Genomic DNA, 22,528 nt, shown 5'->3' with positions numbered 1-22,528 from the left:
ACACTAGAAAAGAGTTCCCCAGTCCTGCACTCTCCCAGCCCAGCCGTTTTCTAAAACATTTGAGCTGCTGTGGAAAGGAAGGAGACCTGGGGAGACATCTTAGTCCCCACCACCAGGCACTACGAGCAAGGATTTAGGGATAAAGTCCCATCTCTTTCTCTCCTGGCTCCCTCCATAACCGAAGAGCAAAGTCAAAGCAATTGCAAATCATGGGCTTTGCTCGTCTGACTGTCTTTCTGTGCCTGAGCGCACACGCATCTGTATTTACATGTATGCACGCATATTTTTCATGCATGTGTATCTTGCTGGGGTGTGTCATTGCATTCTTGTGTACCTACATATGTGTGTGTGTTTGCGTGTCTGCGTTTGCACACGTGTTTCTCAGGGACCAAAGAATGGGAATTGAATTATATCCTTCATCCATCTGCCCACACTGTCACCGTCGAATCTGAATGTCTCCGGCCCAATGAAAGTTACCCCAGAACATAACTAGCCTATGCCAATGCTCTGTGCTGGAGTCACGCTCTGCCTCGCGGACCAGGCCAGCTAGCAAAGGCTGTTCAAGCTGCCGCTCTGCAGGGGTGTCTTATGCAAGGATGGGGCAGCTGCAGAGCAAGAATTAGCCCCACGCCACCACGACTGTGGCCTAGCATCCCCGTTTCTCTGCTCGGCTACACAGGTTCCACCCTTCTTACCTCCATCTCCTGCATCTGCTTTCCTTCCCATTGCTGGGAGCACCTTCCTCTGCTCCGGGGCCTCACAATCCTTCCTCGTGGGATTTAGCGCCTTGTTCTCGGCTACCTTTGAGCTCCGCTTTGCCGAATAGCTACCCCTGCCGACGCATGGGCTCCAGAGATCCTCCCCAGAGACATGGCTGTGAGGCCGCTTAGCTGTCCGTTTGCCAGATTGGTCTGCTTCTTCAGCGCTCTCCTGGCCTTCCCTCTTTAAAGCTTTGAGCCTCAGAGGCAAACCCTCTTTGATTTGACCAGGAGCCCCTTTGTCCCCGAGGCAGCTAGCAGTGCATCTGAACTGTTCCGAGTGCCTGGTCAGCCAGGTCTTCTTCAGCTTGGTGTGGTGATTGCTGGGAGGGCAGGGCAGCAGGGAGGAATCCTTGCCCTGTTGGATGCCATGTCCTCCCAAGGCTCCATCTATTTCTCGGTATGGCCCGGGCATCTCATTTCTGGTGCCAAAGGAGTTGACAGCCTCGCAGCCTGCCCCCTGGCACCTCTTGCAGCATCTCGGGGGGCAGTCCCAAGGGGAGCATTTGCAGGGGAGAGCATGAGCTGGAAGCACCTCCATCCCAGATGGGAGCTCTACTTTGGAAAGGGCAGGGGGCTGGGCTCTGTCCGTGAGTGGAGATCCAGAGGATTCCTGCAGCACCGCAGGGGAGCCAGGCTTCAGGCTTTGGTACATGAGGCTTTCGTCTTTGGACTCGGAGGGCCTGGCTGGTGCTTTGCTGAGAGGATAATCCAGAACCAGGGGCTGGCTGGACCACAAGCTCTCTGCCACCTTGTGCTTTAGATAGAACAGTGGCTGACCCATTTGGCCATGGTTGTTAGGAAGGGTTTGGTCACTGGGAGGGGCCAGTGCCATGCACCCTCTCTGCTCAGCTCCCTTCCACGTGGGCTCCACGTAGGTCACCTCCATCTCGCTCTCTGCATCTCTCTTCACCTTCCCCACCTTGTACTGGCTGAGCAGCTGAGGCTGCGCCCGGTCGGGCACAGGGGCCGGGTCCTTTCCTGTGTGGGGAAAGCCAGGATCCTTCTTCTGGTAAAACTCCTAGAGGGGAAACAGCAAAGCGCTGAGTGGAGTCAGTGGGGAGGGGGGAATTTTATGGGGAGAAGAGTGAGAGGAGCAAGTGTGTTTGGGGGAACAAGCGCAGGCCCAGCGGGCACACCTGCCATACGAATTAACACCCGGGCTCATGCTTAGAGCACTGGGCCGGGAATCAGGATATGCGGCTATGCCCCGGACTCCGTGTGAGCCTAGGCAAGTCTCATGAGTCAGGCCTTGCAGACGCGCTTTGCTCCCACAACTTATTTTAGGTTCTTACATGGGAGCGGCTGGGTTCTGAGCTCTTTAGGAAATCTGGCCCCTAGTCGCTCTGTGCCTCAGTTTCCTCACTGGTAAAATGGGGATAATACTCCTTCCTTTCTCCCTCCCTGTGTGTCTCTGGACTGTTTGGATTATAAATTCTCTAGGGCGGGCACTGTCTCTTACCACGTGTCTGTACACCACCCAGCACAACGGGGCCCCGGTTTTGGCTGGGGCCTCCAGGCGGCTACTGGAATACGAATAAATAATACTAAACCCCTGCTCAGGTTAAACCCTCACTGACTGAAGAAAGAATGAACCAGGGCTTCAAGCTTTACCTGGCAAGTAAGCAGAGCTTTTCATTTCCCCAGTGCTTCGCCATCCTTGACTGACTAATCCTCGAGCACCCCGGCCAGGCAGGTCACCCGAGGCAGTGGAGGAGAGTCCGAACCCGGGAGCTGCCATTCTCGGATGGCGTCCGTGTCCTGTCCCAATGCCAGACGGCCTCTCACAACTGCCACAGCAGCACTGCAGGAGTAGCCTTGAGCACCCCCGCCTCTGCCCCCGTTAGCACGACTCAGACAAGTGCCACGAATTCACCCTCGGGCTGCGTCTGCCACTGCTACACACTGTCCCATCTCTCACTCCTGATCTACCGACAGCATCCCTTCTTCGGGATCTCCCCTTGGACTCCCTGCAGTCAGACTGGGGACCCTGGAGACGATGCTCACTCACTTCCTCCAAACGCTCGCACCTCTAGCACTCCGGCGTCAGGGGGTCTGTCTCCACTGCACACTAAGCCCAGGCTCTGACTCAAGCTTGAGCCCAAGCTCCACTTCCATCCACACACAGATGAGTCTGACTTAAGGCAGCAAGGGCTCCGGACAAGTGTCCTAGGACCTGCTGGGGAGCATATCAGAGTCCTGCTGGGACTGGGGACCAAGGCCTGTCATTTTGCAGTGTGGATGCAGCTCAAGCCGCAGACCCGAATCAGAAGGTCTGTGTAGTGTAGTATGGATGCATTAGCACGGCTGTGAGACACGGGTCCAGCGATTGGAAGTCCAGGTTTACAATGCACAGTGGACGCTCACGCACAGGCTTGGAAACACCAAGTCCACAAACCTGGGTCCCACAGCCCGTCGTGTGTGGTGTAGAGGGGTCAGCGTCAAGACAAGTGTTCTGGGAGAGTGGCTCCCAGCCTTTTCAAGCACCTGCACCTGGCTAAGGACCCAACCCCCCATACTAGGGAGGGGGGCCTAGAGCACCAGCCGGAAAAGCCAGAAGCACTAGCACTGGGGTGTGGTGGGGCAGCACTGGTCTGCAGCCTCCAGCAACAGCATTTCCCCATACATGAAAATTCAGCCAGGCCCAGGAGCTGGGCATGAGCCTGAATCACTCCCGCTAACGGGCACCTCTACCCACTGCCTGTACAAGGCCTGGCCTCGTCACTCAGGGCAAGCACAATTGGGGGCAGATCCAGTTACACCAGGCAGATATTCCCCAGGGATACCCTGCAAACCAACAGCTGCTTTCACATTTAAAAGTGACTGTCTGGCTGCTACTCTTGGGGAGGCATCCCAGGCGTTTAATCCTTTCTAGTCTTGTTCCTTGCTGAGCGCAACATGCTGTTTGGCTGATCCTGGGTGCTAGAGTGGCTGGCTGAATTAAGCCCCTGGCTGCTCCCTATGCAGCTCCTCAGGGAGAGAGAGTCCAGAGCCGGTTGGGCTAGCACAGAGGAGACTATTCCCAATGGAGAACCCTGGTTCTGGGTCCTAGTTAATGGGTATGTTGTCCATTTGATCCCAGACACGTATCCCTGATTGCCTCCTACCTAATGGTGCCAACAAGGACCTTCCTGATTCATCCTCTGAATACAAAAGCATCCAGGGTTCAGTTGCAGCAGAGGTCTAACGCCCACGCACAGGTCTGTCTCTTTCTCTGCCATGTCACCTGGCTCCACACTCCCCTTTCTGCATGTGCTTTTGCATGAATGGTTGGGCTCATTTCTAGCAAAAGATGAGTCCAATGGCAGGTCAGAAAGCAGGTCTTCAATTCACTCCTGAGACCAGACATCCCTGCTGGGACCTTGTCCACTGCTGACCTCCAGCCCCAGGACATGAGTCGTCTCCAATACCCCTCCCAAAGAGCATGCAATAGATTGTGGAACTGAGGGTGCTTAGTAGGATAGACTCGAGGTTAAGGAACTGGGATGGGATTTAAAGGGCCAGGATCCAATTCCTGACTGTGCCACAGAGGCACCTTGGGTGAGTCATAATCGCTCTGCACCTCAGTTTCTCCATCTGTGAAATGGGAATAACCATACTTTCCCTGCCTGTCTTGTCTAGTTAGACTGGAAGGTCTCTGGGGCAGGGACTGTCTCTTGTTGCCAGATGCTCAAAAGAGCTCAGCGCCCAACCGCATTGTTCTCCGTGGTGCTGCTGGCCACTAGTGTGTGTTTGTACAGCACCTAGCACACTGCTCTCAATTGGGGTCTCCCTCCCGGTGCCACTGTAACACGAAGAGCAATAGCTGTATAGCCTCCAAGCACTTACCTTGCTTCCTGAGCTGGAGCAGGTTTCAAAAGCAGACGGGGTCTTTGTTCTTGGATGGGGTGCCAGGTACGCCGGCTGGCTCCATGCGCGCGGGTAAGGTGCCCGGTGCCAATCTGGGTCAGTGTACTGGGCCTCTCCCAAAGCAGAGGGGCAGTCCTGGGGCTGGCCAGCCAGGGCTAGGCTCGCCAAGCTATTGCCATAGGCAGACTCAGCTGGAGTGCTTGCTGATACAATGGAGGAAACCAAGAAAGGGTTCCTCTCCGCCAGCTTGGCCTCCACCAGGAAGGGGCAGTGGGTGTTCAGGTGGTGGAAGGAAGGGGGGTCGCCCGCGCTGTCCCCAGAGGGACTGGCGGAGTGGAGGGAGTCTTGCTCAGATAGCTGGTAAGGTTTGTCAGTGGCAGCCGGGCTTTGGTTTTCCAGCCCAGATAACGGCAGGGGGTAGTTGTGGTAAGCGTGGCTGTACAGGGCCAGCTGGCTGGCCAGCATAGCCTCTGTCCACATAGGGCCAGGCCTGTCTTTATTCTGCTCCGCCCAGCTGATATTTACCTCCCCGTTCTTGGGCTCGGAGTGGAACTGGAACTCGGGTGTCTCCTTCAGTTGCATCCTCCTGGGGAACTGATGCCTGGCATCCTTGTGCTTGGAGAAATCTGCTTCAATGGCAGGATGGTACGGAGAGTCCAGTGCTGTCTCCAGCCCCCCGAGGGTCTCTCGGCCCCATCTCAGACACGGAGAGAACTCCTTCGCCCTCTCGGCGCGCTTCCACAAAGAGGCCTTCTCCCCGGGGCGCAACGCTGAGTCGGGCCCAGGCACGCAGCTCAGGTCCACCCCGTCCCGACAGCTCTTGGAAGGGATCCCCGGCGCCACACTTCCGCTCCTGCGTACGGCCCCGACCACGGTCTCTAGCACCTGGGTTTCTTGGGCTCCTCCCTGAGGTCTCCTCCATCTCGGCACAGCCTCCCCGTTCTTGGCGTCACTTTCCATGGTTTGTTCCCCGTCATGTGATGCTGACAGTCCTCCCAGGTGCACCGTACCCTGTCGGCAAACAAAACTCAGCATGAGAATGGCAGGGAGTGGTGCTGGGCTAGGTTCGGGACTCGGCATGCGGTAGACACCGAAGGTTTCCATAGTTACTAATGACCTAGAAGAGGATGTGTGGGTTTGGGATAGGGGGCTGGCTTATATTCTAGATCCACTCAGGATCCGCAGGGAGCTTCTCCACTCACCTCCGGGAGCACATTGCAGTTTTGATAACTGTCTCCAAAAACCATGGGCTTCATGCTCATTTCTTCCTCCTTTCACCCATTTGACAATGGCTCTGTGGCTATAAATCTGCCAGCTTTCTAGCAGGGATGGGTCTGATCCCGACCCCTGGATCCAACACCCCCAAAGCTTGGTGAAATTCAGATCCAGAACCGAACTGTGCAGCTCTGGCCCATGTCTGATTTCTAGTGGCTCCTCTGCTCAACCTCCCAACTTCCTCTCTGACCTGCCCCCTCCCAGGGACCCCTCATTTCCATGGGGGGATGGGGAAGAGGGTCCATCTGTCCTCTTCCCTGCCCTGCATAGGGAATGCATTTGAATTGCTGTGCTACGCCAGGGTGAAATGTTTTGTAACCTCCCCATGCTGAAACTGAAGCTCCCTTGGCAGCAGATTGTATAACACGCCAGGCAGCTCTCCATGGAGACATACACACGCACACGGCCCCACCCTACCACCCCAGGGCGTGTGTACACACCACCCTCTGCAGCACAAACACCGTCTGCGCAGCAGCCATACAGCACCAGGGAGTGTCCTCTGCACAGAGCACACAGCGTCCCATGCACTGCCCACACCCTGAGAAGCAAGCAGTGCAGTCCCCTATGGAGCTCATGACCTCGGGGACCATGTACCACCTCACCCATTGCAGATAGCAGGTTCTTTACCTCTGCCCTTTGAGAACCGTGGGATGTGGCCTGAGACTGTAGGACAGCAAACGGGCCTGAGAGGAGCTCTGCTGGGGTCCGTGTGAATGGAGCACCATCCACATCACTGACGGGTTCCCCATGGGAAGCAGGAGGGGGAGCCATGAGCCACACAGGCATGAATAAATAGCATGCACTTGTTCCCCCCTCCAGATCTCAGTGCACTTTACTTACACATGCAGCTAAACTAGAGCAACATTCCGAGATGGGGAAACTGAGGCAGAGAGCGGCAGTAGCTTGCACACCACAAATCAGTAGCAAAGTTGGGAGCAGAACCCAGGACTCCTGAGTCACAGGCCCCTGCTCCAAATAGCTCACACTCTCCTCCCTGAGCTGGGAAGTGAACCCAGGAATCCTAGCCCTCGCCACCCGGCTCCAACAATGACACCACACCCCCTTGTCCGAGTTGGAAAGAGACTCCAGCAGTCCTGATTCAAAGCACCCTGCTCCCACTACTAGACCCAGCTCCCTCCCTGAGCTGGGAATAAAGCCCATTTCTCCTGACTCACAGTTTCAAGTTCTAACCACAAGACCATGATGCCACCTCTGGGATTCAGCCCAGCAGCTAGGGAGGCAAGTGGGAGGACAAGGAAGGTTAGAGAGGACACAGACGTCTCCCCACGACCCTCCTTAGCCCTTCCACCAGCCCTAGCAACAGGACGCATGTGGGGAAGAGGAGGTATTGTGTCGAGTTGCAGAGAGCCATACCAGCATTGCAGCGTGACCCGCTGATACCGCGTTGCAATACTAATGTAGCATTTATATAGCACTCTGTAGCCATTATCTAATTAATCCTCCCTACATGCCTCCTAGAGAAGACATACCTCTGCACTTCAATAGCATCTAAAACGGCTTTACAAACATTCATTTACTGCACCCCTGTGAGCTCAGTATCATTACCTGGGGAATGGGGAAACTGAGGCAACGGAGCGATGTGATTTGGTAGAACTGGGAACAAAACCCATAAATCCTGACTCGTAGCCCCCCTGCTCTAACCACTAGACAACACACTCTCTCAAAGGTGGGAACAGAACCCAGGAGTCCTGGCTCCCACCCCCCTGCTCTTGCTGACCAGCTGATGTTATGTCTCTTACAACGCTTTAAGCCCGTTGTTGCACCTATTAACTGGTGAGGCTCCATGCGAGATCGTCCCCGGAGCATGGGCAGAGAAAGAAGGACCAACTGAGCCCAGAAGACTCCCTCCTGGGCTTCCAGAGCTCAGCCCCACAGCATGAACTGCCAGAAAGCTGACATGCATGAATAACCCTAGTCCTGAGAGCATGAGGCGTCAGTCAGCTGGCCAGGAGCCATGGGGCTGGGGGGATTGGAGGAAAGGAGCTGGAGAAAGCATTTTGCTGAAGCAGGAAGTTCTACACACATGATTCACCCAGGCCCCCATTATCCCAGGCCAGCTCTCTGCGCACAGACGCAGCATTGATACCACTGGTTCACTTCTGTAGCATCTCTGGTCCCAAAGGACCCTGCTGGCACCGAGCAGCTCCGCAGCGGCTGGATCCACCCCTGCTGGCACGGAGAGAGGCAGATTCCAAGTCCCTGTGCCAGCGAGTCCGCGTGCCCCACCCAGGTATTCACCCCCCGGCGAAGGCTGCTGGTGTTTCCCAGAGGTGGGTGGTTACACTAGGGAAGAGCAGCTCCAGAGTGTGCTGTGAGCGCCAGAGGGGCCCGGCCGATAGAAACTCCCCAGGAGATGTACTTCACTGAGGGGCCCTGCCACACACCTCCTCCCTCTCCAGAGCTACCTGTTCTGGGACTGCACCGGCTGCCAGTGGCACCCACTGGCAGAGGAGGGGCTGCAGCACCTGGACCTGCCACAACCCCACAGCCCCCAAGCTGCCTCACTCCCCCAGGCCCAGTGTGGACACGGGTGAAGCTTCAGAAACCACGTGATAGACGCCAGCGAACCAGAGGGGCGAATGTAACTCCATGTCTGCAGCAGCTAGTGAAATGCAGCCACGACTGGGGTGCAAGGCAGCAGTTGTCTACGCGCTCACATGGGCAGAAGGTGGTCCCCCAAACTGGGGAACAGAGTGAGAGAGGCTGCACAGCAATACCCACAGGTCCATCTGTGCCTGTCCCTTCACTCACATTCGGTATGGGCCATTCTGCCCTGGTGAGATTCCTGCCCTGCCCTGGGAGCACAAGGTGATCAAAGTTCTGTTCCAGTCGCTGTTGTCACACGGGGGGGAGGGGGGAGCCTCTGCCAGGGGAGGAATGTACTGTACATCTCTGACCTGCTCATCTGCAGCGGGCGCTTACGCAGCTGGCGCCCAGCCGGCTTGGCACAGACCTGCAGCCTGTGCCCAACCGTCTCTGCACAGTGCCAGAGCCTGGGAGGCGGTTGCCCTGGCATAAGCGTCAGCCAGCCCCATTCAGCAAGGACAGCCCTTAGCATTGCCTCCTATTCTTGCCCTCCACAGAGCCCCCTTGTCCAATGGAGTTAAAAGGAGGTGGGGGGGGGACAGGAATCTCACATGAGCCTGTGTGGGGTCTTCTGGGGGAACAAGGCAGGACAAAGCTGGGTTGGATCCCCTGTGCCATGGGTGGAAAGGGTTTTGGGGAGAATGGGTTAGTGGGACCCCTGTGGCTGCCTAGACAGGAGCATACTGCAGCAACCCCAGGGTCTCAGCAGAAGCCAGAGTAGGGAAGGCAGCTCTCCGGACAGAGCTGTTGGGGGTGGGGGACGCTTGCAGAGCTGCCTGGAGTCTGTGAGTAGACCCCTGGCCTTCTCTTGCTTGCCCTACCCGGCATTGTCCCTGCCTGGCTCTTGGTTCAAAACGCCCTGCTGTCCATCCTATCCTGCTTGCTGGGCTCTCCCTCAGCCCCTGGTTCCATTCCCATGGGGCTGAGGGTGTCTCTCCTTTCTAGAGTGACCAGACAGCAAATGTGAAAAATCAGGATGGGGTGGGGGGTAATAGGAGCCTATATAAGAAAAAGACCCAAAAATTGGGACTGTCCCTACAAAATCGGGACATCTGGTCACCCTACTCCCTTCCCACTGCTTGCCCAGCGCACTGTGTTTACATGGGCTGTAATCCTGGAGGCTGAGCCCCCTGTTTATTGGCAGGACAGGTCTACACCAGGCAAGTGCCAAACATCCTTCCCCCACCCCTCTAGGGACAAAAGCGGAGTTTGGTCACCATGGCCCAGTCCAGCCTTGACTCTCGCCCTGCTCAAACTGACCAATGTTGCAAGCTGCAGGGGTGTCTTTGTATTGGGGGCACTTATCCCCTGGGGAAATCCAGCCAGTTTATTACATAGAAATGCCCAGAGACCTGAGAGAGCCTGCTGGGAGAGCAGATAGACCACCAAAGAGCCAGCAGATGGTAACAGTTTTCCTGTGGGCTGGATCTGAACCATCAGCCTAAAAGCAAAAGGCTCTTTAGCCCACCCCCAATCCCTCAGCCCACACAGTCCCACCTCCATTATTAACATCTCTAGTAATCACCTGTGGTGGTGCTGGGCTGATCCATTTAGGGAGCTCCATGCATGACCCTTATTCAGTTTCCACCTCCATCGTATCCCAGCTGGTGGGACGTGGCACTCCGTAACGAACAGGCTGTGGTTTCGAAGGATCAGGGAGCAGAGTTTGGAGCTCAGTGGCTCCACAATATGGACCTAAGCCAAGGACAGTGTCTTCAAGAGGCAAGACAGATTGAGAGACTCTAGATCCATTGATTAAAGGGATCTGGCTCTGGGATTTGAAGCAGGCAGAAAGCAACCCGAAGGGCTCCTTGGATGTTCTTCTCTGAATTCTGGAGCTGGATTTCTTGATCCATTGGTTTGGGAGTCTCTGTATTGTTCCTTCCAAAAGTCCTTTGATTAAGTCTCTCTCCAAGTGTGCTCTGGGGTGGTGAGCTATGGGGAAAGAGCTGTTACAGGGAAAGCTATGAGAAGGCAGAGAAGAAAGAGAGGGGGGACTCCCTCACACCTAAGGGCCATCCAGCCTCAGGTATCTTCTGGCAGAGACAGGAGAGGAAGAATTTGGGGAGCTCTGCTCCCCAAACTCCAGCCACCCGCAGAGAAGAAGGGAGACTGCAGTCTCAGAGGGCTCCGTACCAGAAGAGAACTCCTCCAGTTACTCATCCAAAATAATGAGGGGACGCATGAGCAAATTACTCAGAGCTCCTCCCTGCCTCTGTAGGCTCCAGCCAAGGTAGCGTCTGCATTGTGCGCGTCTGGCCTCTTTGCCAACCTGAGGCAGGTATGCCCAGTTACTCACTCTCCTCCGCTCCAAGAAAGCTCCTTTTGTTCCCAGCACTAGCCTCCCAGCTCAGTGTCAAGGTGTAGGCTCCTGACGAGAGAGTCAGGCTGGGCCAGATCTCAACCTTCTGGATGCCACACCCTGCCGTGGGCAAAGCGGAACCAAAGAGCCTCGCAATCAGAAATGTCGAGCTCCGGCAGCCCCAGAACTGGGGGAAAGGGCACCCTATGGCCCAGGAGCTACAGGGCCCCAGAAGGAAGAGGGAAGGACTGGAATGCAGGAGTCACTGCAGGCTAGAACGGAGGGGCACTGGCAGAATGGGACGGGGAGGCCAGGACTAGAATGACCGGGGGAGTCGAAGGGTAGGATTGAAGGGCACTGGCAGAATGGGATAGACAAATAACAATGGGAACCGGGGGATGGGGAAGTTTTCACCACACTTGTAAGACCCTCACTTTCATCAGCACAAAAATTCTTCCCTTTCAATGCTCATGCCCCCGCTCCCCCCATTCCCTCAATATATAGGAAACAGGAGACTAGATCTTCTAATCACAACAGGATATATTTCTAAAACTCCCTTCCCTAGGAATCTGTTGATGGGGATGGGTTAAAACATGAGTTCATTACCCCGCCCCCAGCTATTTCTCTGCCAGCTGAATTCAAATGCCCCGGAATCTGTCCATTTCTCTCACTCTTTTTCCACAGCAGCTTTTTGGGGCTGCCCGAGGTTCGAACTCCCAAGCACATTCATGCTGATTTGCTCCCGGATTCCCCAAATGGTTTGCAAACAATTGTCCCTTTCAAGATCTTTGGTTACTTTGCATGACCAAGAGACAGGCCCAACCCACAATGTTCATACAATCTTGGGGCTGGAAGGGACCTCCAGAGACCATGTAGCCCAGCCCCCTGTGCTGAGGCAGGACCAAGTAAACCTAGCCCATCCCTGACAAATGTGTAACAACCTGTTCTTAAAAACCTCCAGCTCTGGATCTCAGCAGCATCCCTGCCACCCCATTCCTCCCTGCACAGTTTAGGGTGAGGGGGAATCCAGAATTTGGAGCTGTCCTATTATAAAGATAAAGCAAATTTACAAACTGCAGACCTGGGTTTGGATTTGGGGGGGATGGGGAAGGGGATATGGTGTGGGATTCAAGAGGAGCTCATTCTCCACTAATAAAGAATCTTCCCCTAATGGAAACTCCAGCAAATGGGGTGTGCCCACACATGCTGTGGTATGCACCCCAATTCCAAAATCCCCCCATCTCCAGAAAGCTGGGCAAAACCTGGGATGATTTAACCCACTGTCCTGAAGAACTAGGGTGAAGTTAAACGGGACTTGGAAATGAACCCCCATGCTACATTTCATTTTGCAACCTCAAAACCCAACCAGTAGGGCTTTCAAACCCCCACACCTACCCTTGTTTTTGCCTGATCTTTATCTGTACTGTATCCCACTAAATCAAGATCCTACCCCTTACTCCCATCCCCTCCATGCAGTTCCTTTCCTGCAAAACACACACACACTTCTACCTTCTAGTTGGGTAGAGTGCCTCTTTCTTACAAGAAATGAGCTGGAGTTCGCAGAAACTTAGCATCTCACCAAACAACTGGGATGGAAAGAAAGCTTGTGATTTTAAAGGAGATTCTGGCAGCTCGAGATTTTTAATCAAGAGCATGAGGCAGTTATGAAGAGTGTCTTAGGGAAGCATTATCTCCGCCAGTGCCAAGGAGAGTGTGGTGAGGACTGACGGACGTGTGGGAGTAAAGAAGAGGAAACATTGTAGCCAGTCTAATGCCTGAAATGTTTTCTTGGAGCTTTTTGCCCCCGGGGGGGGGGGGTCCATTCACACACACACACACACAGTACACCCCTATACACACCATGCATCCAGGCACACTCAAACGGACATGCCTCTATAAATACACAGCAAAAGCCTGTCTTTTTATGCTGTCTTTTTACAGTGCCTACCACAGTCCTGTAGGTGCTACCAGGACACAAACAATAAATATGCATACCTGCACACACAGAGACATATATGTACACACAAACGTGCAAGCATACTCACCCAGGCATACATATATATAAATACACATGTCCATTCACACAGAAAGAGATGGACGCAGGCAGAGAGACGTGCACATAACATATACAAGCCCCATGTTTCATAAACGCATATTTTCTCACTTTCTCTCAGACACACAGTTTATACTCATAAGCATATACATGAACTTTGACAAATATTCACACAGGCACCATGAACATACGCTCATATTTGTGGCTAATGCTAATAGGTAATAATGGTAAATATCTTACGTTTCTCTAGGCCCTTTCTCCCCACAGGAAGCCATAGCTCTTTGCTACTCTATACAGAAGGCGCCAGGGAAATGCAGCCACTTCTGGTCTGGAGGGCAGCAGCCACAGCATCTTCTCTAACTGCTGGGAATCTGGGACACCGGCTCAAACCCCAGCGCTTAAGGAAAGTATCATGGGGCCTTGAATATCCATGCCGAGCAGACAAGGCCGCAGTTGTCTGATTCACACACACAAAAGTGCCCGGAGCTCAGTGTATTTGCAGGGAAATGATGGCAGACTTGCTGGGAGAGTTACTGTTAGCCTTATGTAGAGCGTGGGGGTTTCCTTACCCCCACACACACGTTATATAAACGTGACAACCAAGCAGTTACACCTGCCACCCATCCACTCACCCCACACAGCTCTCCTCCACCTCCTCTATGTGCAGTCACCTCTGGAGGTAATTGCAGCAGTGGGTGCTTGTCTTGATGTGCAGGGGAGGCCTTTGGTGGATGGCGCTTTGGTGCGGGGGGGAGGGGGGTGAGAGGAGGACATGGCAGTGGGCTGAGTGGCGTGATTAACATCAGGCCACAGGCCGCCTCCTTAAAGCTCAGCAGCTGCTGTGTGGTCTGGCCTTGTGTGTGAGGAGCAGCATTATTATTAACCCTTCCTGAATCTAGCCGGGCTGGGCTAGGTGCCAGAGCACTGGCAAGGCTCTGTGGGGAAGGAGAGGGGGAAGGTGGGTTCTGGGCCTAGTACGGGGCCATGGAGCATCTAAACCTGGTCTCTATGAAAGGGGGAGAGAGCAAGAGGGGAACTAACTCCAGTTCCCATAGCAACCACCAGTGCCAGAGCCACCCCCTTAGCAACCTCCTCAAAACGGACATACGTTCCCTAGCAACGCACCCAAAGGACATAGGGGTCCACTAGCGATGCCCCAAATGAACATGCACCCCATAGCGACATACCCAACAGGGACACACACACACGCCCCCTACCAGCATGCCCAACAGCAGGGTACAGGCCCTCTAGCAGGGCCGGCTCCAGGCACCAGCTTCTCAAGCAGGTGCTTGGGGCGGCCGCTCCGGAGAGGGGCGGCACATCCAGCTATTCGGCGGCAATTCGGCGGACGGTCCCTCACTCCAGCTCGGAGCGAAGGACCTCCCGCCGAATTGCCGCCACAGATCATGATCGCGGCTTTTTTGTTTGTTTGTTTGTTTTTTTGTTTTGGCTGCTTGGGGCAGCCAAAACCCTGGAGCCGGCCCTGCCCTCTAGCAATGCATGCATAAACCATGCCCCCTAAACAGGAGAACACACATCCCCTAGCTACAGCCTCAACACTTCAGTATATCCTTGGGAAAGAGGAGACAAGGGAGAGAGGAAAAAGACATCATGGTATGAAATAAGCTTCGCAGCTCTTCACGGGTCCATGCATGTGTGTGCACGTCTGTCAGATACGGCAATGACTGGGATCTTTATATATACACGTCAGACTGGACTTCCCCCTCTCCCTTGGCCACATGCTACCCATTGAGACTGTAAATTCTCAGGGACAGAGACCCATCTTCTTTTGTGGCCACAGAGCATCCTAGCGCCTCACGAGCACTAAGTACATAAATAAATAATATGAGAGAGCTCGCGCATGTGCCCAACATTTGAATGCAGGCCTATGGCAGAGTGCTGTGTGCCCATATGATGGAAGCGTATGTACCAAACTGTGCAAGTCTTCGTCTGTGGGTCACCTTCTGTGTACATGTCAGGTCTATGTCCAGGTGTATCTATCCATGCATGTGGGCACCTGTTTGTGTGTGCGTGTCTGCGTCGGTGCTAATGTGGGTGCCAGGATGGGCATGCCCTGGCATGCATGTGTGGGTGGGTGTTTGCTGGTTGGGTAGCGTGCATGCCCGGGAGCTATGTCGGAGCCTGCTTGAAGTCGGGAACTCAACAAGTCCAAAAAAAAGCCAAACAGAGACAGCCAGCGTCTGCATTTGGACTTGGGCCCACAGCAGCCTGGCTGCCCTACCTCCCAGCATGCTGAGCTGCCCCAGAACCTCCCTGGAGAAGGGTTAAACAAATACAGTGACTCAATCCCAACAGGAAAGGAAGGATAAAAAAAAATCACCAGCCCCATGCCAAGAAAACAAAGACAAGACTCTGACGGTCATGGCCCCTCTGCCAAGACCTTTCATAACTGAGCAAAGCGTTGGAGCCAGATAATCTTTGATTCCTTCCCCTATCAGCTTTCCTGCCACCCCACTCTCTCCCCCAAGCCTGCACTCATCAGATCATCAACAGCCCCCCACCAACCTACGCACTCGGAGGTGCTGGAGAGAACATTGCAGGAGGAGCTCCTGGTCTCTGACCACTCAACGATGCAGAGGAAGCGCAACCAGACTCTCAGGCACTTGGGCATGCATTTGGTGAGGACAAGCCACAGCTCAACAACTATCTGCAGGCAGGGCTGCCCTTTCAGCCCCACGGTGTGGCCCTTGTTGTGCCACTCCAAGAATCATTCTTCTGCACAGATGGAGCCCCAGCAAAAGGTAGGGCCGGAGACCAGGGAAAGGATCAGGCATTGGCTTGAGGCATCAATGCTTCCTTCTTTGACATGCAAGATGGTGGGGGGAAGGCTCTCTCCCCCTCAGCACTCCCCAGGGCAGCTGCAGCCTGTTGGCAGTCACATAACTCCAGGAAGTTTGGTTCTCCCAGAAAGGTAGGACGGGGCTGGTACAGGGCTCAGAACAGCCAGGGTCAATTCCCAGGGCTCTGCTGGGTTTGCAGCTGTGACAAAACCTGGAGGGGAGGGGAAATTACCTGTAAAATGATTACCCTGGTGAAGCCAGAAGAGCAGCAGGAGCCTGGTTAATAAATCGAGTTTATTATGGTAGTGCCTAAGAACCAGCCAAGAACAGGACCCCACTGTGCCAGGCACTGTGCAAACACAGACCAGCAGACAGTCCCTGCCCTGAAGAGCTTACAAACCAATGGACAGGATGGACACAGGGTAGGGGAAGGACACACATGCAGAGCAAACAATGTCATGGCAGCAAATGGCCACAATTCCAGGGGATGGTGGGAGTGAGTTAGAAGGAAATCAGCTAAATGGAAAGGGAAGGGAAGGGGGGACAGGGGAGGGGAGAAGGTGGGATGGGGAGCAGATGTGGAGTGAGGCTGAAATGGAGAGGGTTGGTGTGATCAGCCTGTATGCACAAAGCTGAAACTGCAGCAAGTTCTCTGAATGTCCAGAGGTCCCAGCCTGGGCTGCTTCTGCTCTACTCCTAGCAGCTGGAGCCTTTGGCTCAGGGGCGGCTCTATGTTTTTTGCCGCCCCAAGCTGGTCACGTGGATTCGGCGGCGTTTCTGTGGGTGATCTGCCGGTCCCGCGCCTTCGGCGTACCCGCCACCAAATTGCCGCTGAAGCTGTGGGACCGGCGGACCTCCTGCAGGCATGCCGCCCCAGGCACGCACTTGCTGCACTGGTGCCTGGAGCCGCCCCTGCTTTGGCTGGCTCCTCTCTGCAGTTTTCTCCCCAAGAAACATGGCTGGGATGGAAGAGGCCCCTTTGGGTCCTAGATTCCCCACTCACTTGCTGGGCACTGGGGTCTGTCTCGGTGTAATGGGGCCAAGGGCCTAGGGTAAGCAGAGAAAAGCCAACCCGCTACCCCTTGTCAATCAGTGGCAACTCCTTCTGAATGACAGATAGTTCAGCCCCAGCTCTGTCCCTTCCACCTCCTGCACACAGTCGTATCCAGAAAACCTGTGCTGGGCCCGAATGGGACCTTCCACCGGCCCAAAGATGCCTCCACCCCCAAGCTGGAGGAGCCGATTCAGAGCGACTCTGGATCTGACCAGGAACTAAAGAGCTGGGCCCTGCCTGGGTGGGGATTTGTTGTGAACAGCCTTGCCCTAGGTCTGAGTTCTGCCAGGCCACTGGCGGTTACTGAATGTCAGGGAGCCAGCGGGAAGCTTTTGCCCTTATAGGTTGGACAGCTTCTAAGAGACAGAGATGGGTCAACTCAAATCCCTCCCTGGCGTAAGGAGGCCCAGCCCCTGCAGCAGTCACGGGGTGCTGTGCCTCTTGCTCCAGGGCTGAATTGGGCCAATACAAAAGAGAGTGGAGAGACAGCGCCGTGAGCAGGTCAGAGGCAATCCGACTGGCAGCCCCCCAGCGACTGCTATTCTAGCTGCTCTGGGACCGGGTCCGAACAAAGGGACAGCAGCTGCCCAGGTGTGGGTTCTGCCTGGTTTGGTGCATTGTTTTTTTTTTTTTTTTTAAAAGGTGAGCTGGGGAGCTTTAATACCGAACTGTATAACAAAAGCCAAAGAAATATAACACTCCCTCTCCCCCTGTCCCAGGACGGCAGCTCCCGAATTAGAAACCTCGGTGACTTCCCCTGCTTAACCCCCTTGGCACCAAAGCCTGGGTGCCCTATGCAGAGTTGGGGCTCACCCGCTTCACTACAATGGTGAGGGATGAGCTGGAAGTACAGGCTGGCATTGCCCAGCAGGAAACGCCCTCCTGGTATGGATGAGGGACTCCAGGGCAGATAACCCGCTCGGGCTCAGATGGAGCTCTGCAGCTGACAGGCTGCAATTTGGGGAGCAGACAGTAGGGAGAGAGGAGGGACGAGGTGCCAGGGAGGGAAAGGGAAGATCCAGCCCTAGCCCCAGCCGCCATCTATGGCAGGAAGGGCCCTGAAGTTTCTGATGTAAAAGGCTTGTTCCTTATTACAACACGCTCATTAGAGATGGCTGGGAAGGATGAAGTAGCCACTGAGCCTGGCTCGACCTGAACCGACCCACCACATCCCGCCTCCTGAAAGCACTGGCGGAGCAGCATCACCCCTTTTCCCTCTCCCTCCTCACGGATGAATTCACTCCCCTCCCATCTCAAACTTGGCTCTGCAGAGGAGAGGCACACGCCTGTCCCCCTACAGCACAACCCAGTTAGGTCTGACCCCAGCTCCTTGGGGTCAGACCTAACAAACAATATCTCAGCAGCAGATTAAATCTCTCCCTGCCTCTCTCTTTCCTCCCCATGCAAAACGGCAACAAGATCCCCCCCACACACCCCCAGCATGTCCAAATCGCTTATCGCAGCGGCCCCTTGTCTGGGGCACTCTCACTCACAGCTCCTTTATTTTCTCCCTCTATACGATTTCCCCCACCCCTTTCCCTTCCTTTTCATTAATTTCTCTGAACACCCAAGCCCTGTAAGTGGATCCCTGCTGGAAAGCCAAACACAAACACACACACACACACAAATCGAAAATCAGCCCAGCATGGACCTACCTGAGGCTATGAAGGTGATGAAGATGAAGAGGGGTGGAGAGAGGAAGGTAAGGGGAAAGAGGAAAAGGGACCTTCCTTCCCCTTCTCCCTCTGAGCACCAGCTGAGACGGACAAGAAAGCTATTGCTAATCTGCGCCCGGTGCTTGAAAACGTCAAACCTTCAGGAGTCTGAAAGCTGCAGCGGAGCGGAGGGCATGAGAGGACATCCACTCCCACACGAGTAGCTTTCTGGGAATTAGGGACACAGCCCAACTGCTCTGGCAGCTTCACTCCCCTTCAGTTCTGGCTGGCGGTACGGCTCGCTCGTCCTGGACAGCTGCTGAATGGGAGTCACACACGCGAACTCCCACAGCCGGGGCTGGGGGGGAGGGGGGGAAATGTGGGGTGGTGGGAGGAGGATGGCACAGGAGCAAATGGGGAAGGCTGATATCTAACATCGAAGCAGCACGTTGCAAGCCATATCGCATTAGTCTTCCCAGCAATGATCCCCCTTTTACCAATGGGGAAATCGGCATGGGGAGATGAAGGGACAAGCCAAAGGCCACACAGCAAATCTGTGGCAGAAGTAGGAATAGAACCCAGGGGTCCTGACTCCCCAGCTCCCCTACCCTAAGCAAAAGGCTTCACTCCCTTGCAGAACTGAGAAGATAACCCAGGAGTCCTGTTACCCAGTGCCACTATGCTAACCAAGGAGTCGCACTGCCTCTCACAGCTGAGAATAGAAACCCGAAGGCCTGTGCCCAGTGCCCCCCCTTCCCCGCTCTAACCAATAGTTCATGCTCCCCTCCAAGAGCCAAGAAGGGGCTCCCAGTCCCCTGTTCATGCCTCATGACCATGCTAACTCTCTGTAGAGAGATGGCTATTTTTTTACCCCCCCCTCCTCTGCCCTTTCCCTATAAGGCTGGCCAAGAGCACGCAAGTTTCAGAAGACATTCAGTCACTGATCAGCACAAGAACTGAGGGACATATGGCGGATGGGTCTGAGAAGAGAGGGGCGGTTTGGGGGTATAGTACGTGTAATTTTTTTTTCATAGTACTAAGAAGTCACAAGAACCCTGCTAGAATCAGGTGTTCAGTAGCCTCTTAAAGGGATGAGCCTGGTTAAAGGAATGGCGCCTCTTAAAGGGATGAGTCCAATCAGAGACCTTGCATCTCTTAAAGGGATGAGCCTGGGGAAAAGCAGAGGACCCCTTAAAATAAGACAAAAGGTAGAGAGGCCTACAGGATGAGCAGACAGCCTCACTGCAGCAGGCACATGTGCCAGCAGACTCTGCCTGCGTCAAGGCTGCCTTTAACACCCTCTGCTGCCTCAGCGACAGCGTCCCTCCACCGTCAGTTTCTTGTTACGTCCTGGGTTCCTAAAAGCTGAGCATTGGCTGGTGTCCCAAACACTCAGGGATGGGGCAGACTTGCACCCTTCGCATCCCAGACTTGGCTCTGCAAAGGAGGCGCGCATGCGTGTCCCCCTGCATCGCAACCCAAACCAGTTCCTTGGGGCTGGACCTAACGAACGACACCTGAGCAGCTGATTATCTTGTGATTAAATCTCTCCCTGCTTCTCTCTTTCCTCCCCATGCAAAACGGCAAGTAGAATTCCCCCCCCCCCCCCGCCGCGAACTCTATTACTCCACCCGTCCCTCTGCAATGCGCTCGTCACCATGGTATCTGGGTGAGATTCCAAAGCACAGGCTCCCTTCATGTGCAGCCACAGGGACTGCAACCCCAAGCTACGTGTGGGGTGCACGGGGCCCTGTAGGGCAGGGCGAGTGCCTACTGCGGGACATATGCTAGGGACACACAGGACATATCCCAGGACACACAGGATCCCCTATCCCCTTCCTTTCCCTGGTTCCCTACCACCTGGCAGACCCCCACCCCACCCCACAGTCTGAGTCACCCTATCAGGTGTCTCTGGGAGCGTCCCCTGGCACATCCTACTCTTCAGGGGTTTTTTAAAGTAAGTCGTGGGTGGAGTGGAACTGAGCCATAGAGCACCAGCCATGAGTCCTGCAAGAGAGGAAAAGGGGGCTCCAAGAACAGGGCGAGGGGGGTAAGACCTACAGCATCTCATCAGCATCGTGATGCACCCAGGATGCTCTGAAAGGTGCCACGCAGGTGAGATTCCGGGGCGCCCGTCAACCGAGCCCCAGGACAGCGAGGCGGGGAAGGGGCGGCAAAGAAAGGCCCTATCCTGCTTCTCCAGCAATTTTGTGCTCCCCCTGTGCGTGTGTACATCCCCTGCCCAGTGGGGACTCCTGCTTATGGAGATAAGTGGCATTAACTGGGTTCAAATAGCTTGATGCAATTAAAAGCTCCCCCTGGGGACTGAGGGCTTAGAAAGCCAGCCCAGGCCACAGGTATAGATCTACCAACCACAAGCTCTGTGCCGTTTCCCTCGCTGGAGTTTGCCAGCCCACTGGGAAATCAATGGCAGCTATCCAATGGCTGCTGTCTGCCTTGCCCTTAATCCCTGCTCCCACTAACTGGGAGAGGGAGCCGGGAGACACATCTTGCTCCCTCCCAGCTACAGCCTTCTGCCACCAAGCACTCCCCATTCCTTCATCTCCAGGCTTGCCAGCCAGCCCCACACCCTGCCCAGGCTAGAGGAAGATGCTGAAGGCATACAAGACAGCAGCGACTGGTGCATCGTGGGGCACTGGACCAAGCAGCTCTTGCCCCCATGGGGCTATCATGCCAGCAATCCCCATGCATGCAGACAGTGCACCAGAGACCAGCTTAGTAACAGCGTAATGAGCCTTACTTGAAGCTCTCCCAATCCTTATGGCGGGGTGACTAACCATGCTCCATGGGGCGCACATGTGTGTGTGGATGCAGGGTGTGGTGTGCAGACAGGCACCATGGTACTTAGCATGGCACATCTCTCTAATGTAGACCAAGGCTTCCTAGAGGCACTGTCCTCAAGCCAAGCTCCTTTCCTGCCCCACTCCAGTCACCGTCTAGGTTGCAATTACAAATCCCCAGGGCATAAATGTGGGAAAATTCAGCATCCCAGCCAGTTCCTGCCTTTCTCCATGAAAAAAACAACTGCCAGCATCCAAGGCTGCATGGGCCCAATTGCTAGAGGGCAGAGAACAGCTGCTGTTTCCTCTGGCTTCGTCTCCCTGCTGCGGGAGTGAAGCTCTCTACTTTGGGGATTTGCCCCACAAATCCTGATCCTATCCTACGGCCCAGAAGCAATCTGGGCTCTGAAGGGCACTGAGGCCAGTCACCCAATAACAGGGCAGGTCTCACTAGGTTTGAATGCAGAAGAGGTTCCCAGAACCAGGCAGCAACCTTTCATCTCTAATGGGGTTGATCACAGCGAGTAGGGCTGGTCAGGAATTTCCCGTGGGGATGTTTTCCCACCAGGAAATGTGGATTTGTGGAAAGTGAAACATTTCACAGAGAAGGGCATCGATTTCAACAACATTTCGTACAGAGGAAAATGCAACCGCGCGTTCCCATGGAAGTCGTCCGGGGTCATTTCAGAATGGTGTTTTGCTTCTATTTTTGATGGAGGTTCATTATCCAAATATAACAGCAATTTTTTTAAAAAGTCAACATTGGAATGACATTTTGATTCACCCAAAACAAATGGGGAGGGAGAGGGCGGATTTTGGTTTTGCAGGACATTTTTTTTTTAATTTTCGTTCCATTTCAGAATGAAAAAGAAAAATGGAAAAAGTCAGTTCCCGTCCTGCTCTGAGCACCAGGTTACAGGTTCAAATCCAGCCCAGGGCAAAATGTGATTTTGGCAGCCCCTCTGTGTAATGAGTTGCTGGGTCTCAATTCATGTCCCAGGGGGATGGGACACCCCTGGGGAGCAACATCCTGTATTTATTGGAGTGGCAGCAGCAAGGCAAGCTTCTCCCATGTGCTGCACCCTGCCCTAAGGGACTCCCATTGGGGTGCAGGGGTGAGAACCCGCACCATGGCTTATTCGTTCCTTGGCCTCTTAGCTCAGACAGTCAACAAGGGGACCAATTAGCACCTGTTTGTAGTGAAGGGGTGGCTGGGAAGTAGATCAGAACAGCTTCTAGCACAGGCGAGCTCTGAGCTCGTACTAATTGCCTGCCTGTTGCGTGTGTTCAGACTCTAAGGTTGTCACTCCCCCCTCCCCACCCTTTGGCATCAGCTGAAACCAATTATCAGCTGTTGTATATCCAGGTTCCAA

General features: G+C 54.5%; 1 protein-coding gene across 13 annotated transcripts in view; it reads right to left on the bottom strand.

Annotated features, from left to right (window-relative positions):
* Nucleotides 1-22,528, bottom strand: part of HR (HR lysine demethylase and nuclear receptor corepressor) — a 54,387-nt gene that overhangs the window by 17,356 nt on the left and 14,503 nt on the right. For 6 of the 13 annotated variants that reach the window (XM_065584572.1, XM_065584575.1, XM_065584577.1 and 3 more), the window contains exons 2-3: nucleotides 4,587-5,618; nucleotides 696-1,779 (exon numbers count right to left, since the gene is read on the bottom strand). In XM_065584572.1, coding sequence (XP_065440644.1) covers nucleotides 696-1,779; nucleotides 4,587-5,618 — 2,116 coding nt within the window. Of the gene's footprint in view, nucleotides 1-695; nucleotides 1,780-4,586; nucleotides 5,619-5,809; nucleotides 6,249-10,014; nucleotides 10,425-18,354; nucleotides 19,123-22,528 lie in introns of those variants that run through there. The other 7 variants (XM_065584574.1, XM_065584578.1, XM_065584582.1 and 4 more) reach the window with 6 other exon arrangements.

The sequence above is a fragment of the Chrysemys picta genome, chromosome 2 (assembly GCF_011386835.1).
Source record: "Chrysemys picta bellii isolate R12L10 chromosome 2, ASM1138683v2, whole genome shotgun sequence".
Lineage (NCBI taxonomy): Eukaryota > Metazoa > Chordata > Testudines > Emydidae > Chrysemys > Chrysemys picta.
The sequence above is the reverse complement of the archived record's forward strand: the minus strand, read 5'-3'. Positions and strand labels throughout refer to the sequence as shown.